Raw genomic sequence first — 20,248 nt, 5'->3', positions numbered from 1 at the left:
CAGCTGCATCTAGGTGGGTCTCAGCCTATCAGCATGACAGGACAGAACTGTCAGCGAAGAAGTGAGTGAGCCACACGAAATGAAGACCAAAGTGTTGAGCACCAACGACCCGCTCAGATCCCTCTTTGCCGCTCGCAGGTGGTAAAAAGAAGGCAGGGGCTTACCTCAGGAAGGATACTCGCTTACCAAGCTCCCACTTTCTACTCCTTCTTTACAACATTGTCTATAAGTCAGTCGGCTCAGTAACACAGAAAAGATATATATATATATATATATATATATATATATATATATATATATATATATATATATATATATATATATGGCCAGACCTTCTACAACAGTTAGAAACATCCATCTTAGGTAGACATGGCCCAAGTTGTGTTCCTGTACCATTTCCAGCGGTTTCTCTCATTCTAACAGCACTGTAACAAATGACTAATGGGTAATGAGATGACCTTAGACATATACATATATCTATCCTTCACAACCTCTTGGTGACCTCAAAGAAGCCTGGATTAGCAAGGAGAATGAACTGTTGGAGAGAAGCAAATATTTCTCCCTAAAAATTATGGAACATTCTGTTTTATTGCATTCAAATGTGCCACAAGCATCTTCAATAGCTTGGGTCTGTGCTAAGAGGGCTTGACAGGGTTTTAAATATCGTGTCCTCTGTGGCAACAGGAAGAGAGGCCTAGTTATTATCCCTTTTGAGGTCCTGCCAATCTCTTTCTTTGGATGACCTTGTACTTTCCAGTTTATGTACTCTTCATGGCCAGCCGCTGCTCTGTGTTCACTAATGCACGTCCCCCGGGCAGCCCTCCCTGACCACTTCAGCTAGAGCTGTTTTTCCTCTTATACCTCAGAGCACCAAAGACCAGAGCCCTCACTTTGCATTATGTACCTTCTGCCTTGTATAATAACTACCGCTGCACACGTCTAATATCCGACAGCATCTTGGCCAGCGTGTCCTTTACAGTACAGCACAGAGCATGAGGCAACAAGGGTTTCTTAATAGACCGAGTAGGTGTTGAATACATTGTTTGTAGAATGTCAATGAGAACGAGTAGTACGGTAATTTACTAAAGATTGCCATATTTATCTAAAAACAATGGACAGCTAACCATGAAAAAAAGTTTCATTTTCCAATGTGAGTGAGGAACTAGAACACAAGATTAGTGAAGCCTCCAGATGCCAGGGAGACAAGCCTGCATGCCAGCTCTGTGTGCCCTCATGGCACAGTGACTCAGCTGCCATCTGCAGAAGTAAGCTGACCCTTTTCTACATTGTATCTTTCTTGTCTAGAGTACACTATCTTGTTCTTTTCCTCACCCAGTGGCCAAATTATTCAGTTTGCTCTGCATTATAATGGAGCTTTACCTCCTTTTTAAATAAGAGAATCACAACCATAATACTTTCTTCTTACATCACAAGATCCACAGAGCTACTTGATTTCTCTAGATTTAGTGAGCTAGATGGTGACTTTCTAGCTGCAGTTCTAACCACAGGCTTCACCCAGGTCTACAGACCTACGCAGAATTTTGTGAACAGTTCATGCAATTCCGTGTGTAAGTCACTTCCTAAGACAGGAAACAGAGAAGAAACTGAAATAAGTATGGTTTTTCAGAAAACATTACAAATTTTTTCAGGAGTGGGAAACATGATCTTAGTCCCCCGAGACTTATCATTTTGTCATCTGATTCTTCAAGATCTAAAAATTCTTACCAGATGTTTCATATTTTTACTACTTAATGCAATAAACATCCCTTATACATTTTGCCTACAAAGGGATTACATTAAACCATGGATGCTGAACAATAGGTGTTTGTTGTATATCTTTACTTTTTATTTTCAATATGGCTAGCATAAAATTATATTCAAACAAATACTTACAAAAACCATTTAAATTTATGAGTCCTACCTATAGCAATATAAGAAGATTTTCATGAATTCTTCTATTTTTTCCCCAACACAGGTTGAAGTGTGATTCAGAAAGGACACAAGGCATTCCTTTAACTAACAGGGAAACTGAGGCACAAGAACTGACCCAGAGAAGCAGAAATTGCACTGTGATTTTTCTGACTCATGATGTGTTTCCACTAGAACTCCTCCTTATTGATGACACTTAAGAGCAGGTATATTTTTTCCAAATAGAACATGCAACAATAATTTTTTACCATATGCAGTATGTAGCACTTTGCAGTTTTAGAAATGATAGTCTAGTGGTTAAGAGCCTGGTCTTCAGAATGAGGTGGATCAAGGTTCCAATCTTGGCCCAGGCATTTTCTGTATGACCTTAGGCGAGTTACTTACCCTGTCTTAGCAGCTTTTCAGTGGTGTGTGGAGCCGGCTAACACTAGCTTGCGAGAGCAGACTATTAAATTTTTAGGAACTCTGCAAGCCAGTTGTGAAACACCGACAGTTTAAAAATTATATCATATTAACTTAAAATTAACTAAATTAAAGGTAGTGAGTACTCAAACTCATCATTGTAATTATTTTATTACATGTTACCATTATCTACAGTCTTGAGGATATTTATGTTTACTGCGTGTGTATGGTGAGCATAGTACATAGGGGTATACTACTGCACATATTTTCCCAACTCCCTGCTCAGTGACCTCTCATTGGTAGCTCGAAAGAGGCTACGGTGAGAGTATTTACACCATGGAAATCAGCAACCACTGCAGATTAGGGCTTTCCTTTCCTCCAGCCAGTTGCTGTATGTTTACCAGCACGTCATTGTTCAGTTTCCACATCTCTACAATGGGAATAATGATACCCACCCCATGGTTGTTTGTAGAGATTAAATGAGGTAACAAATGTAAAGCCCTTAACACCTAGTACATAGTCAATACCCAACAAATGTGCAATTATTCTTACCATTCACTAAAATATAGAATAAAGGAAAATGGAATCCAACAAAATTAAAGAGAATTATAATTTTGAATTTAACTGTTACCAATACATCTTGGAACATGATCAGCTTATTTACAATTGGATTAGCTGGTCCCACAACTCTAACTGTTCTAATTACTCCTTCTTGATAAACTGCTAAATCTGTACCTCCACTCCCAATGCTGCTGCAAGGACCAGACTTCTACTTCATGTAGTTCTTGTCGCTGACAGCCAGATACATCAAAGGAACTTCAAATTCAGCCTTTCCAAAACAAAATTCATTTTCCTTTTCCTCCAATCTTGCTCCTTCTTCAATTATCTTGGTTAGTCAGCATATAGAAGCACAAATCCTAAAGCTGAAAAAGATCTGAGCTCATCTAGCCCAAGCTAGCCATTCTCTAGATGAGGAACCTGAGGCAGGAAAACCAAGTCAGTGTCCACTGATACACAAGTGGTTAGTGGCATGGCAAGGACTAGATCCCAGGTCTTGTAATTTGACTTTGTATCTCCTATCACCATCCCACTGCCTTCTGCTGTATAAGAGAGAGAGACAGAGAGACAGAGAGACAAAGAGGCAGAGAGAGACATCCCTTGTCACTCTTGCTTTGCTTATGCAGTCTCATTCCATTTGGCTAGTACATTTAGGCCTGGATGTGCCTCTGTGGCTTTCTCCCACCCCCATTACAAACCCCCAGGGTGAACAAGTAAGACCTTCCATGATCTTTGCCTCTCTGGAAAGGGAAGTTGGAATTTATGTAGCCTAGAGAGAACTGAAATGAACTTAGAGTCTTCCAGGATGCAGTTTGCACAGCCTACCTTTGAGATTCATGGGTGCTAGAAAGATTTAACAGTAGTACAAGAACTACTGATAAACCATTATTATTGCATTGAGTATTCCAATCATTTGAACACTTCTGGAATGCTGTCTCTTTTCACTTTTCTCATGCATAGTAACTGAAAAATAATTGATGAAAAAATACTTTCACTCTAGTGTTTTATAGGCTCTTTTCTCCCTGTAAATCTAAAGAAATGTCAGACTCAATCCTTATCATGAAAAGCTCTTCAGACCTTGCTCCAGCAAGTTGCCAACTTCTTAGCTACCTACTAGGCCTCAGCTTTCACCTAAAGCACCTGGCTAGCCATGCCCTGAAATTTGCTACATTTCATTCATTTATTCATTCATTCATCAAACATTGATCAAAGTCCTACAATGTGCCAGTATTATATGCTAAGGACACAAATGTACAGCTAAGTAAGGCATCATCCTGGCCATCAGGGAGCTTACAATAGGGAGGAGAGCAGACAAATAAGCAGCCCAATAAACACAGAGAGAATGCTTAGTGAAATTGCAATGATAGAAGTATGCACCAGAGGAATCGTAACCCAGCTCCAGTTAGGGGAAAGGAGGGGTAAGTGAGGGCTTCCCAGAGACGGTTGTGAATGAGCAGAGCCTCAAAAGATATGTGAAAGTTAACCTGGTCACTGGGAGAAAGGGATAGTCTGAAGCTGTCGAGGCAGAGGGCAAAATGTGAGCCTAGTGAAACAGCTGAGACTAGAAATGCAGAACAAGGGAGGCACAGAGACAGAAACTCTTATTGCAACCTCTCTTACTCTCTGGTTTAACTATCTTAAATCTGAACATGTAAGTCTGAATCTTGGTCCAAATGCCCCACTCTTCATCTGGCTCCTTTTGTCCTCCATGTTCAGAGTTGTTGGTTTCTGGGCACTGGGTTTCAGCCTGAGATTGGCTACACCCCAGCTTTCCTTCCCAGTATAACTGTGGTGGTCCCATGCCAGGCTTCCTACACAGTGCTGTAACCCACTGCTTCACACAGCCGGAGGTACATGAAACTGGAGGGAACGTAGCTACACGAAGATAATGTCAACAGGAGAATCCTTGGAGGAAAATCCTTGGAGTTACGCACAAACAGAGCAGTGGATAAAAGGAAGTAGAACCAGGAAACGCTGCCCTCCTAACTGGCACTTTCTCATGTACAAGTAGCATAGCTTTGTCCTCTCCACTGAAACTCTAAAATGCTATTTTGGTATTTTGAAAGAAATAAGAACATATTTTAGAGAGCTCTGAAATGAACAGGGACATAAACATCTGATAAACGTCTACCATGAGTCAGGTCACACTGCATTTCTTAGAGCAGAAAACAAGATGCAGTCACTCACTGTTGCCAAATGTCTCCCTGACTATAGGTGACAAAGGAGCACAGTAAATGGTACTTTCTCTACATGATGAAACCATTTTGTCTCCAAAAAGTCTTCCCAACTTGTGTTTAGACATGGGTTTTAAAAAATTATTTTATGGCATAAGCTTAGATTTTATTACTTTGAGTAAATGGTAAATATCAAAACAAATGAATTAAATTTGTCCAACTGATTCAATCAGAATTTTTTGTTTAGTGAATGTAGATTGTTTTGTTTTTTATTTTGTTTTCTTTTGTTTTTTATTCTTCTGAAAATAGTGTAAAGAAAACGTTGCACTCAGGCTCTAAAAGAAAATTTTTAATTAATTTAAAAAATATATAACAATGGCAGTCTATTGGAATAAGATATAAAGATACCAAACATTATTTTACATTTATGGTAAGGGTAAATGAACAACCTTTGTAGAATATGGACAGCCTTAAAAATAACTACCGTGTTTCCCCCAAAATAAGACTGGGTCTTATAATAATTTTTGCTCCAAAACACGCATTAGGGCTTATGTTCAGGGGATGTCATCTTGAAAAATCATTCTAGGGCTTATTTTCCAGGTAGGTCTTATTTTCTGTGAAACATGGTATAATTTCTGACCAGTTCACTTCTAAAAATGTGGACCCCAAAACTGCATAGACATATACAAAAATATGGTTCCAAAAATTTTCCTCACAGGTTATTAATGATAGCAAAAAATGGTAGGCCAATAATGAATAGTGAAATACATCAATATGTATTTTGATAAGGTGGAATAATACTATATAGCTATTAAAAGTAATTTACAGGAAAATATTTAATGAAATAGATGTTCACTTTATAGCACATTAAATGAAAAATATGTGTACTATATAACCCATTTTAGTTTAAAAGAATACAGATGTGCATAGAAAAAGACCAGAAAGTTTTACTCTTAAATACTAATAGTGTTTATTATTGCTAGGTGGTGAATTTTCAGGTAACTGAAATTTTTTTCTTCCTCTTTCTTGTTTGTGTGTGCGTTTAACATAGAACAAGAAAAGAAAGCATGGACTTTTTTTTTTTTAAGTGAAAAAATAAAACCAGAAAATGCAAAGTGTCAAGTCCATGGTTGGAGGTCTGCAATGGATAGCAGCAGAGCTCGCTGCAGGCTGCGTGTAAGCAGTGGCTTCTTTGAGAAGGAACTGAGCAGACGTGCGGGTGCGTGTCCAAGTACTGGCATTCGTTAGGAAATCGGCCACATTACCTAATGCGCCTACAGTGCTTATCCAACCTCAAAGAATGCAGAAGAGTTCTAAAATACATGTAATTGATTTTTGCTTTTCTTTGCAATTGTCTATCATTCATTAGTTTTTAAAAACAATTTTTAAATGACACCATACTGTTTTATTTCAACCCTCACAGAACGTAAAGGGGTGACAACTTCTGATGCTGAACGATGAAAGTAATAATAAAGGAATGGATAAAATATTAACAACAAAAAGACAATCATTTAGCAGTGTGTCACATTTCACAGCAGTGCTTTGGCAGTACTGGCAAGTATTTCTGGCCAATTGCTTCCAACAACAGGGGTCTGAATGAATGTCCTGATCTTAGCAAAAGAACCACCACATTTTCCCCCTGATAGTTTCCGCTCTGAGTCACTACACACCACATGCTCCACTCACCAGACTTTTGTAAACCTCATCTTAAAATATGTAACTAGGTATTGTGTGTGATCACAACAAAAACTGAAAACCAGAGTGTGGTAGAAAAGTAAACTCTAATGTTTCCAGTAAGGCATCGAGGGAATCACTGCAGTTCTGGGCCCTTCACTTCACCAGTTTAAAAAGTTTTGATTTACATTATTCAGCAAACTCAGTATTCAGAAGCTTAACTAGCAGGCTCATGTGAAAAGTTTAAAAGACAGTCCCTTCTTTGTTTTTGGTCAATGTTTTCATATAAAACATGAAATCAAGTTCTATTTTATATATTAAAAAAATAGTATTTTTAAAAATAAATACACATATGCTTCTATTTCTCCTTTTTAAAAAAGACATTTAATAACAGTACTTCAGAAGGCTGGATTTAATTCCCTAACCACCCCACCCTGCCCCCACCTGGCACAGACACAGTAAGGAGCAGGCTCCTAGAGAGGCATGTCCAGCTCGGCTGTGGGCTGCGGACTTAGGTGAACACACTCCACTCAGCAGGGTCACAATGAACCCATCTCTTATTCCCAGTGGGCCTAATGGGGTTCAGTTCTAAATGGCATGATTTCCAGTTCCTGAAATTATGTCTGACACCTCGAGTTAAATCTCTGTTGAATTATTAAATGAACAAATGGAAACAGAAGAGGAATGAACAAAAGAAACCAACATTGTTTTGCGCAATGATGTGAAATACTCACTTCACTATGATTTGAGACTTACAAAGTACTGGACAATCAGGAAAAAAAATCTATTCTTTATACATTCAGACCAAGCTCCAATACATGCTGAGGACAGAAGATGCAATTAAATGGTAGCAATCTAGGTGTTAAGTGCAAGTATAGACCTTACGTAGTGAGTGGAGGAGAGGGTGGCAAATCTCCAGGGGGTGCAGCTGACTCAACTCCCACCTATTGCTGCTATATGGAAATGAAGGCTCAGTTTTGCTAGTTCTTCCAGTTTTTTTTAAGAGAAGTTTGAAGTCTAGATTTTTATGCGAGAACTCCCAAATTTTAAATGTTGGTTCAAACTTCAAAGACAGACAAACAGACTACGTCTGTGTGTTTTGCATGCATATCTATCTAGAAGGTCATTGAAACTTCTCATTTCAACTTTACTATGTCTGAGAACATTTATTCTTAGGACATGTCTATGTGTGTGCTGTGTGTTGTTGCTACAATAATTACCTCGCGGACACTGAGAAGAACAAGGAGATAAGTCACACTTGTGGGGAGGGTTTTCAAGCATGAAGTGAGCTAGTGGAAAATATCAGAGGACATTTATTTATAGGGGAGAGTAATCAATGGGATGTGTCAAGCACATTGAGTTATTCCTGAATTGGCAAATATTTTTCTCTTCGATTTGGCCATCTGTGTTTGCTAACTGACACCCACAGCAAAGTTCGGCTCCTCTCCTCCCACAGAGACTGGGAGATACTGGTGCTATCTCTCTTGATAATTGCATTTCAAAGGATGGCTCCCAGGTCCTTGAGGAAGACATTCCTTTGTTGTAAAACTGTCAAGAGGCTTTTAAAAGAGGTTTACATCTCAAAGGGAACAGAGAAAGAGTGTACAACTAAAAGTTTTCTAAAGTTAATGCCCTGAGAAAAAAGGGGTCAGGGGCCGTACAGTCAGGAAGAAGCCCGTGGAAAGTGTAGTCAAGCTGGAACAAATGTTAAGGCCATCTTAGTCAGAAGAGCGATGGGAGACGCTGTTCAGCAAATTAGACATCATTAGATCATACACAAACGAAAATTCTATATGTTTCAGCCCTAACTTAGAGTGCTCCCCTCCTTTCCCCTACATCCTCCCCCACTGCCTAGTAATCACGAAACCATGGGACGCCGGTGGTGGTGGTGGTGAAGTAAGAACTCTGCCCACTCAAGAACTTGAGAGGAGAAACCCATGCTGCCCCTGATGCCCTCTAAGGGACTCTACCTGCCTAGGTATCTACCAACAGATGCTTAAAACGGCACCAGTACCATGTGCTTTGGCCAGCTTGGGCAACCTTGGAAGCCTTGGTCTCTTCATTTCTAAATGGGCATAATAAATACATTCTGCACAGCATTTATATGAGAAGTAAATGTGGTCTGTGTAGAGCACTCAACATGGTACCTGGCATATAGTAACAGCTCAATAAATGGTAACTATCAATATTTCAGCCAGTTCTCACCTGTGCTATTATATTATTCTCATAGAATGATGGATATACTATGATACTAATATTAATAAAGTACACAGAGAGGTGAAAGAAAAAAAGTTAAAGAATTATGACTTCAATTGACCAAAGTAGAGCTGAAGAAACTATCGCGGCAGCACGTATTTCCATAGCCTACCCTCCAGAAGTCTACCCTATTTTTTGCCCAATTTTCCTTAATCCTGTTTTCCCAAACTTTACTATTTCCCTGTGTAGATCTCAAATCTTCATGTTATTTAGGCTAAGGATGTAATACAGTTTTGTGAACTACAAACTTTGCTGTATTTCTTTTCTTACATTGACACATGCAGCATTTTATCCAATGCTATTTACTCTTTGAAAGCCCATGTGGAAGCTAATTGACTTTTCTCTCCCCAAAAGGTTTTCCTTTGTTTGTATCTTGGTAGCAATGCCAAAAATTTCAAGATTTGGACTCTGGTATTTTAACGGTGCTTCGAGTATCTACACACAAGTGGTCCGTTTCATCATCCAATGAGCGCTGCCTGTTTGTGGATGTGACACTCCCGTGGAAGGAAGCCAAGAGCCTATAGTAGCGATCCTGGGGGAAATTGAAGCAGCTGTGGCCATGTAATTTAAAACCTCTGAAAAGTGTGCTGCAGCCTGTGCACGGCGTTAGTTTAACATGAGGGCTGGATGTAGCCCGTTCTCCGGAGGACTTCCCCGCCTGCTGCAGGAAAGAGAAGGCTGAAAGACAAACCTGGGTGCAGCCGGAAAGGTCCAAATAGATGAGCTTGTGGCATCCATTCCCTAAATTCAGGTACTGTAAACCTTTGTCTGTGAACTTTCTGCAATAAGCCAAGCTAAGACTCTGTAAATTGTGGAAGTGCCTGAAAAGACAGGGGGAGAGAAGAGAGGGAGGAAAGTGACTAGAGTTGTTTTCTCACATCTTTCTTAAGCCCCTGTGACAAAGAGAAGTAAAACTAAATTAATCTTTTCTCCTTGCAGATATTCAACAGTTGAACTTTATTTTTAATTCTCTTCCTGTTAAGTAAAGGAGATTGCAGTAGTATATGAGACAATGCCTAATTACATTTCAAATGAAAATAAAGAAGATTTGCCTAGATTTGTAAGAAAGCTGATTGAGATACAGCTTTGGGGGCAGGGAGATGTGTGCATTCATATTGTCTGGAAGTTAGTTTGTGTTTGAAACCAAAGTTACAAACTTTGCATTATTGTTGCATTTAGGTTTTATCGTTGGAGCAGTAAAATAATGTGCAAAATGTCTAGAAGGACAAGCCCTTTTATAAACATTTAAATGGTGATTAACTGTTATACATGAGAGTGAGGATTTGGGAAGAAAGGAGGCAAAGTTGAACATAACTGGCTCTTAAAATGGACATGACAAGCAAATGGTTTGAAAAAAATAGATTTGAATATGCATGATTTTGTAATAGTTTGATTACTATCGTTACAGAAAGACCAGTTCACATACAGAGTTTAAAAATGTGTTAAGAACAGTCTGCAAATGAGTAAGCAACACATGAAAGGAATAAAAATACATGAGAGCCTATCAATCTCACTAGAGTTGAAACTGATTAAATATTGCATGACCACCATAACCAAAATGAGAGCTTCCAGAAAAAAAGGAAGGTAATTAAGACAATCCTTTTCTACCTTTTCAAGGGCTCACAGTTTGAGGACACTTTGTGGACAATTTTCCAAACCCTCCTAAACCTGGCATTTTTTAAAAGTGCAAGAACTCTCACTATTGTCTGCTCTCATAATGGAATTAACAACATGCTCTTGGTTTGTGAACTGCAGCAGTTTTAAGACAGCAAATTAGAAAGCAAAAGTGGAAGAAGATGCCTCTCTGTCCCTCAAAAGCCCACAAATGACTAATAAAGTTTACTTTCACATAAATGGTAAATAAGATATGCAAGCATAGACTATTAATCAGATTTATTCCTAAAATTTGAGAAACATATCTATATGACATAACCATTCCTGTTCCATAGCTAATCATTTGGTTCAGGACACACATTCCCTCTGGTAACGGCTGTGTCCATGAGATTCAACAGAACAGAGAAGGAAGACTTCTGGATTCCCCAGTGGCTCGGTGGGCAGGGCCATAAAGGAAAAAGCAACCCTAACAACCCAAAGACACGTCCCCTCTCCTGGGGCCCTCTACCAAGACCTATGCCAAAGTTTTAGAAGTGCTTAATTTTCCTCTCCCTGGAGTGTACCCTTGTGATTTAACTGGGGAAAGTACAATTTTCTGGGGATTGGGGAGGAGGGGGTGATGTCATTTCTAGTAACCCCTTAGCTCTCTCATTTGGAGAAAGGAGTAGTGAGGTAGGCACCACGACACAATGGAAAATACACAAGGTTTTGGAATCTGACCAAATTGGATACAAATCCCAGCCCTGACACTCACTGCAACTTCCTTAACCTCTCAGAGATTGTTTCCCCTTTTGTTAAGTGGAGATCATAGTACTACCTTTTTTTTTTACACCCTGACTGACTGGAAACTCCAGCTTTCCTGAAGATCAGTTTTCTCATCTGTAACATGACTATAATCCTACCTGCTCTTTCCTTCGAGGTGTGACAATTTCATGAGAACAGCTGATAATTAAAATTAGCAGAACACTGTAAGCTTCCAATATGTATGGATGTTGTTATTATTACCTCACATAATAACAACATATTAATTGTTCTTATGAAGTTTGTACTATCTTCTCCCACTTACTGGAATAAACACTCATCTGACAAAAGTGGTACATGTGCCTGATTCTAAGAATTTGGGGGATCTCATATTGCATCTATCCTCATTTTGGTTATGGTCGTAATGCCATATTTAATTGTTTTCAATTCTAGTAAGATTGATAGTCTCTGACGTAGTTTTTATTCCTCTCATGTGTTGCCCACTCATTTGCAGATTGTTCTTTTATCCCATTTTTAAGCTCTGTATATCAATTAGTCTTTCTTTATCTATAGTAATAAAACTGTTACAAAATCATGCATATTCAAATCTATTTAAATCTGGTCTAAGACTATTGCTCCATTTCTTAAAGTCCATGTGATCAGTTAACAAATACCAAAAATGGGAACTGAGCTAGGAGTTCTTAACTTTTTGTATGTCACAGGTAGCTACAGATCTATGGACCCTTGGTCAGAAAAATGTTACTAATGCATGAAATAGAATACTTAAGATTACAAAAGCAGCCAATTATATTGAAAGGTAATATCAAAATATTTTTAAAAACCAAATGAGTGGAATAATGTATGTGCTTCTTTATTAACATATTAAATAAGATCTAGTAGAGGTCTAGTAACTACCATGATTTTGAAGTAGCGATGAGTACCAATGATATTTTGAAACATTTGTAACAACTATAATAAGAAAATATTTGTGATTTATATGAGTGAAAGAGTCCCAGAGACTACTATGACTACTCTAATATTTTTTACCTACATTTCAGTTCAAGCTTAGTGAAAATAGAGATTTTTTTCCTCCATTAAAATTCATGGAATCTCTGAATTTTATCACTGGTCTCCTTGGGACATCCACTTGTCCCAGCTTAGGAACCTTGGGTTTGGCAAAAGGTGTTCATTAGACTAAATGACTCCCAGTTTGAAAGTCTCTAGATGGTTCTCTTCAAAGTGGAACCTTATGAGAGCCATCAGTTTGAAAGCAAAGCACAGGAATTGTAAGTGGCCCTGTAGTCCTTTCTAGGATTTACAGGGCTGCAGATTTAAAGCTGCTGGGAAGGGAAAAGTATCAGTTGACAGTGGAATTGCACTTGGCAAATTTTATGCAATACTGTTACTTTTTATTCTGAATTTTGGCAAAGAAATGTGCCCCTTACAAGAGAAAGATCTGGCTCATCATTTTCCCAACCCAGAAACAACTTGATAATTCTAATTCCACTTTTAGGCAGTGTTTGTATTCTATGTTTATCTTTTCCTAATTATCTAATAACTAAGTGTGTCTTACGTAAGGGGAGGGGTTCTCTTTGTGATTTATTTTTCTACTGCTATGATAGTCTGTAAGAAATCACAATTCTTGTAGAAACTACAGAGATAATTTTTTCTCCATTCTCCTGGCTTTCTTCCATTAAAGAATTGAGGCCTTCTGTGTTAGCTCTCCAACACATAAGACAAATACTGCTGGAAGGAATGTAAAATAACTATGTATTTAACTGAAAATTTCTCTGAAAAATTACCAAGGCAAAGCCCAGTCTGCGAAAGAGAGGATTTACATGTGGATTCTTCTGAGTTGAGTGCTGGGCTCTTTAGTTTCACAGATGCAGTTTCACATAATACATAAAGTTCCTGCAGAAAATTCAACTGCAGTGATTTGACTTCTAATTTACAGGGTAAATCTTGAGGATGTCCAGTTAGGCAACAGTTTCCTCTGCCTGCTCCACTCTGATGGGCACTGGTGAGGCTATGTCACATGACAGTGCATGCCAATAAGAAGTTTCCAAGCCAACTGAAGAGTCAACTCATCTGTATGAAAACTAATGAGACATCATGCCACTATAGCATGTAACACTCCATTAAAGAGCAAAGATCATAATAACTTCACTCACCACTACATGCCCAGAATGCCTCACACACTGTGGTTGATCAATACATGGTGAATGAGTGAATGAATGGTGCCATTAGAGTCCAGGGACAGGAGAACCACCGTGGACTTTGGATAGATGGTGTGACTTGAGGTGTAAAGGCTGGAGAGAGAAGCAGAAAAGCATTCCAGCTGTAAAGAGAAGCGTGCAGCCATCAGAGGACCGGAGTTAAGGGTTTCCCTTGGAAAACCTGGGCAGACAAATTTGATCAGAAAATGTTAAGGGACAGTAAGGGAATAGTCTAGACCTTAAGCACATCCCAGACATGATAAGACTATACTGTTCCAGGAAGATGCTTCTTGCAGCATAAGGCAGTGCAGATTGAAGGGAAGCGAGACCAGAGGCTGAACCACCGGGAGGCTGTGCCAGATCAGGTGCCGAGAGTACCAGCTAGGTTGTGGCAATAGGAATAAATGGAAAGGGTTTCATTCAGGAAATATTTGGAAGCAAAAATTGTCCTGGAATGGGCATGAGCTGTGGGCAGCCCTCATTTTCAACTTTAGGAAACTGAGCAAATCCCCAAAGAAGTGAGGAAAAATATTCAAATAAAAAACTGGCAGAGCAGTATTGCCAAGGAAGGCAAACAAATTACATCTTTCTTCTGGCAAATGATTTCTTTGGAAAGAAATACTAAAGGCACCAAAGAGAAAAACGACAGCAGCAACAAACACCGTTTCTCTGGTTTAAGGAACACTTTTGCATACCCAAGCATGGTTGAAACAACAGAAAACAAAGCAAAAATAGAGAGTCATTATGAAATGTATTTTTATCATAGATAAGAAAGTCCGGGTACATGTTTTTCATGTGACAGAAAATATTAGTATTGAGTAGCATTTATCCTAAATGTTCTCTCAATAGCAAGAACTAGAAGTTAAAAATCCAAACAAAATTCTCATTTGGGATCTTTTTTTTTTAAGATGTGATCATTGATTTTTTTTTTTTAATTGAGGAATATTGGGGAATAGTGTGTTTCTCCAGGACTGATCAGCTCCCAGTCAGGTCATTGTTTTCAATCTACTTGTGGAGGGCGCAGCTCACTGGCCCATGTGGGAATCGAACTGGCGACGTTGGTGTTAAGAGCACTGCACTCTCACCAACTGAGCCAACTGGCCACCCAGGGGTCCTATTTTTTCTATCTGTTGTCACACACACATTCATACATGCACGTATATTTATACAATATACATCTTAATATGGAATGTCTAAAGAAAAGTACTGAGTGATGTTTTGTATTACAGGACTAGAGAACCCCAGCTCATGAGAGCCATTAGATCTCTTCCCAACTCCACATTGAGTGACATCGTGTTGGTAGCTTAAAATTGGCCATGGTGAAAGTATTTACATCACAGAAATCAGTAAATCCTGCAGATCACTACATCCCCTTAGACCCTACCCCAGCCACTTATTAAACATTCACCAGAGCACTGCCATCCTTGGAACATACTTTGAGAATTACTGATACAGAGAATGCGGGATGCTGAGGAAATGTGTATACAGAGATAAATGATGAGAGAGTAGATGACAACTTTGAAGGACAGGAATAAAAATATAAAAGGGGATTCTTAAGATAAAACCTGAACAAATGCAATAGAAGCATTAAAAAAAAACCCACAATCTTCCTTGGCTGAGAAAAGAGATAAGTTTTAATGTTCAAAATGTTTACTATGTTCCAAGAAAATTAATTGAAAGAACACAATCAAACTTGGACATTTTTTTTTTTAATTTCTCAGAGAAAAGGAATTTCTTGCAAGCATCTTGGCAGAGAAAATAGGTTACCAACAAAGGAACAAAAAAATCAAGCTGGCTTTAGACTTCTCTTTAACCAGAAATCTCAAAGATTATGGAGCAACATTTGTAGGGTTTTAAGGATAAAATAAGAGACATGATTCAAGAACTATACACCAAAACAAGTTCTTGGTCATCCTCCAAAATAACAGAAAGTCATTTTCAGAAAGCAATGGCTGAAAATCATCATTTGCACATCTTTCATAAAGAGTTTTTAAAACTATATTTCTAGTCATCATAGGATGACTCAAAATCGAAATTAAAGAATAAGGAATCAGGGCCGGCCCGGTGGCTCAGGCGGTTAGAGCTCCATGCTCCTAACTTCGAAGGCTGCCAGTTCGATTCCCACATGGGCTGGTGGGCTCTCAACCACAAGGTTGCCAGTTCAACTCCTCGAGTCCCGCAAGGGATGGTGGGCAGCGCCCCCTGCAACTAAGATTGAACCCGGCACCTTGAGCTGAACTGCCTCCCAGATGGCTCAGTTGGTTGGAGCACAGGCTCTCAACCACAAGGTTGCCAGTTCGATTCCTCGACTCCTGCAAGGGATTGTGGGCGGCGCCCCCTGCAACTAAAATTGAACACAGCACCTTGAGCTGAGCTGCCGCTGAGCTCCCGGATGGCTCAGTTGGTTGAAGTGTGTCCTCTCAACCACAAGGTTGCTGGTTTGACTCCAGCAAGGGATGGTGGGCTGTGCCCCCTGCAACTAGAAAGGGCAACTGGACCGGAGCTGAGCTGCGCCCTCCACAACTAAGATTGAAAGGACAACAACATGACTTGGGAAAAAGGCCTGGAAATACACACTGTTCCCCAGTAAAGTCCTGTTCCCCTTCCCCAATAAAATCTTTGAAAAAAAAAAAAAGCCCCCCCCAAAAGAAGAATAAGGAATCTGTGAGACAAATGGACCATCAATGAATGACAAAACTAGAGTTAGCTATGGATATGATTACAATATCATAAATATGATTACGTATATGATTGAATATCATTATAAATATGATTACAATATTGAGTACAAACACTAAAATCACTATTAAAGGAAAGTTAAATGATTAACAAAAATTATGACTAATATGTGCTTACATACAGGTGAGTAGAAGTGGGGGAGCATCAAGTTCAAGGGAGAATTAAAGTGTATTACATCACTTGTCTAACAGAGGGGAGCCAAAGTCATTGTTTCATCATGACTTTGATAATTAGAGGAAAGCATGTTAAAGCATGTTCTTAAATGTCATACAAATGCCACTATTTAGAACTTCCAACAGAATGTGCACATACTTTTGAAATACCTGCGTATTATAAAAGTAAACAACATAGTTTATATAGCAAATGGCAGAAATGATGAGTAGTGTACAGTAACATAAAAATTTAAAAATCAGCAACATAAAGCAAGATGATAAAAATAAGACCACACACTCAATTTTGACAAGAAACAGTAACATTTTGTTTGTTTGTTTGTTTTTAAAGTTTATTGGGGTGACAATTGTTAGTCAAGTTACATAGATTTCAGGTGAACAATTCTGTATTACGTCATCTATAAATCACATTGTGTCTTTACCACCCAGAGTCATTTCTCCTTCCATCACCATATATTTGATCCCCTTTACCCTCATCTACCACCCCCTTCCCCCCCTTACCCTCTGGTAACCACTAAACCAGGGGTGTCCAAACTGTGGCCTGTGGGCCAACTGCAGCCTGCAATCCATTTTTAATTGGCCTGCAGCAAATTCCAAAAATATATTTAGTTTACTTAAATAAACCAGGTGAGGCAACACGTACTTCACCTTGAGTGAGTGGCCCGGCTGCTTGTGTATTTTACCGCATATGGCCCTTGGTGGAAAATGTTGAAAAAAGTTTGGACACCCGTGCACTAAACTATTGTCTGTGTCTATGAGTTTTTGTTTCTCATTTGATTGTCTTGTTCTTTTGTTGTTTTTGGCTTATATACCACATGTCAGTGAAATCATATGGTTCTCTGCTTTTTCTGTCTGACTTATTTCACTTAGCATTATAATCTCAAGATCCATCCATGTTGTCACAAATGGTCTTACTTCGTCTTTTCTTACACCCGAATAGCATTCCATTGTGTACATATACCACAACGTCTTTATCCATTCATCTATCAAAGAACATTTTGGTTGTTTCCATGTACTGGCCACCGTAAATAACGCTGCAATGAACATTGGAGTACACCTGTTTTTATGGATAAATGTTTTCAGATTTTTTGGGTAGCCACCCAGGCAAGGGATTGCTGGGTCATATGGTAATTCTATTCGTAATTTTTTGAGGAACCTCCACACTGCCTTCCATAGCGGCTGCTCCAATCTGCATTCCCACCAACAGTGTATGAGAGTTCCTTTTTCTCCACAGCCTCTCCAACACTTGTTACTGAAATAGCAACATTTTAAACCACTGTCTTAATAAGGCAAAGAGACTGAAAATTTTACTAATAGAAGTTAACTACATGCTGCATATAAAAGACAAATCCAAAATCCAGTGACATAAAGATTAAAAATACAAAGATACATAAAGTTATTCCACAAAAGCACAAAGAAAAGAAAACAAAAATGACTATTAATAGCAGAAAAAAAGTATTAAAGACAAAGAAACATCAAACAGAATAAAGAATATAATTTTATGTGAATACATGCTACAATCTATAATGAAACATACTACTTATTAATCTTTATGTATAAAATAATAACTTTGAAATAAATTAAGAGAAGCTTGATTATAATAGAAGACCAATATATCACTATTATACTATGACATGTCAAGAATTTATACATATAGGCACACATATACACACAGAAATTTTGTTCTCTAAAAGAAACTCTAATTTTAAACATTCATGGATGATTTATTGAAATTAATTATATGAACTAGTCCACCAAGAAATCTTACTAAATCCCAAAAAGTAGAAATAATTCAGTCCACATTTCTTGACCACAATGAACAAAGCTAGAAATTAAAAACAGAACCTTAAGCAAAGAAACTTCAGCTACTTGGAACCAAAAATTCTCTTCTAAACAATTATTGGGTTAAAGAGAAAAATCTAATATACAACAGTTTGTTTAGAAAATGAGAACAATGCTTATCAAATCTTACAAGCTTTTCCTAAATTCTTATTTAGAGGTCATTTCATAGTCCTGTTTTTTTTATCAAAAAAGGAAAGAAACTGATTAAATCGTACAAACAAAAAGTTAAAAAGATATCTACACTTCATACCCAAGTCCAAAAATGACTATTCAGGAAACATAATTAGGAAGGATACCATTCACAACGGCAATTAAAAAGACACCTAGGAATAACTTACATAAAATTATCCATATGAATAAAACAAAATTGTATTGAGACATTTAAGAACATTTGAAATATATTTTAGAAGTATACTATGTTTCTCATAGGGAGACTAAATATTGAAAAATATATAACTTAGTTCCTAATTTATTTTATCTTTAATTATCGGCATATGGGTAAATTTCTATTGGCTCCTCAAAAAAATTATGTATATAAATGTATATACATTTGCTATAAATTTGTACATCTTACTATTTTATATTTACTATCTTGCAGGTATAAAAGATATGTAGCACACAACTTACAAATAATAATAAAATACACAATACTCTTTATTATAAATTCCATGTAATCAATCAGTTCTCACACAATGCTTTCATTGACTTTTGCCAAAGTCATTAATGTAAGTAGAACTTTTGTCCTCTCCTATATGCTCGAATGAAAAATAAAATGTGTCACTCTGCTGTTTTTCTTGTTTTCACCCAAAAATAAAAATAAAGTTGAAAAAAAATGAATAAGTATAGTTCCAGTATGAATATTTTCATTACCATTAATGAGTAAGACAAAAGTGAAATAACAATGATGTATAACCAGACTTCACTCATGCATCAATGACATGAGTGACTTCTTTGTTGAATCAGATAATAGTTTTCAGGCATTAGAATATTTCCTGAATTTTTTGTGCTATTAACAATGTTGCAGCTACAAACATGACACACTTTTCAATTTAATCTGCTTCATTAATTGTTTTCTCCATCATTTTCTCAAGTATAAACAATCAACAAAAAATAAATAAAGCCCTAATTTGTATTATTTGCCTTATTCCATGGTGTAGCATTCTGCCATTTTGGCTGATTCCAAGCTTCCAGTGAGAGGTTTACCACTTTTTTTATGCTTGCACATTTCCAGAACATGGTTAGAGATGGTAGGTAAGGAAAATTACCACCTAGAATTTTCTCTGTTTAAGTCTCTCCAAATGCCTCACTATTATTTTTCAAAGAATTTCAAAAAGTTATATTCTCTAAAATGGTTTACTCTTCCACAATAGTTTGAAAAATGCTTTGAATCTCTCCGAGTATGATCATACACTCTTCCTGGTTAGTCTTCCTTGGTGTAAATAAAGAATAGTTGAATGACATAAATTTGTGATAAATTTGACTATTCTATCAACTCGTGGTGATGTGCTGTGTTCTTCTGTCCCTTGTCCTCCAAAGAAGTACTGGTTTAGGATAAGCAACATTTGTGTCCAGGGTTGCCAAAGGTCCATAGATCGAAAAACAACCTGTATCAGGATTCCTGGAGATGGTGGGGGTTCCATAGGTAACCAGACCAGGGAATGGTTAACCTGGCAACAGGGAATCTGGGATGCAATGCTCAAAGTCTAAGGAGGTAGGACATTGGTGTTCTGTTGTCAAGAAGTCCCAGACAACAGAATTTAGGGGCCAGTTGTCAGTGCTCAGGAAGGAGGACCAGGAAGAGATGGCAGAGCCTAACTCAAGCTACTACGAGGCACATTGCTACAAGAGTGACACACAAATGCGGGCCAAGGCAGAAGGCCTGCAGCGTCCTGTTACCAAAATGCGGTGCCACAGTGACAGGGTGTTGGTAAAA

The 20,248-nt window shown here is 38.0% G+C and overlaps 2 protein-coding genes across 3 annotated transcripts in view; one reads left to right on the top strand and one right to left on the bottom strand.

The window, feature by feature from the left end:
* The window catches only part of FBXL13 (F-box and leucine rich repeat protein 13), a 230,582-nt gene that overhangs the window by 76,135 nt on the left and 134,199 nt on the right, over nucleotides 1-20,248 (bottom strand). For both annotated transcript variants that reach the window (XM_019744537.2, XM_074340634.1), the window contains exon 12: nucleotides 9,685-9,814. In XM_019744537.2, coding sequence (XP_019600096.2) covers nucleotides 9,685-9,814 — 130 coding nt within the window. The remainder of the gene's footprint in view (nucleotides 1-9,684; nucleotides 9,815-20,248) is intronic.
* LRRC17 (leucine rich repeat containing 17) overlaps nucleotides 9,587-20,248 on the top strand; it is a 32,075-nt gene continuing 21,413 nt past the window's right edge. Inside the window, exon 1 of the mRNA XM_019744538.2 lies at nucleotides 9,587-9,744. The gene's annotated coding sequence lies outside the window, so the exon portion shown is untranslated. The remainder of the gene's footprint in view (nucleotides 9,745-20,248) is intronic.

Source organism: Rhinolophus sinicus, linkage group LG09 (assembly GCF_036562045.2).
Source record: "Rhinolophus sinicus isolate RSC01 linkage group LG09, ASM3656204v1, whole genome shotgun sequence".
NCBI classification, from domain to species: Eukaryota; Metazoa; Chordata; class Mammalia; order Chiroptera; family Rhinolophidae; genus Rhinolophus; species Rhinolophus sinicus.
This window is presented reverse-complemented; position numbering and strand designations above follow the sequence as displayed.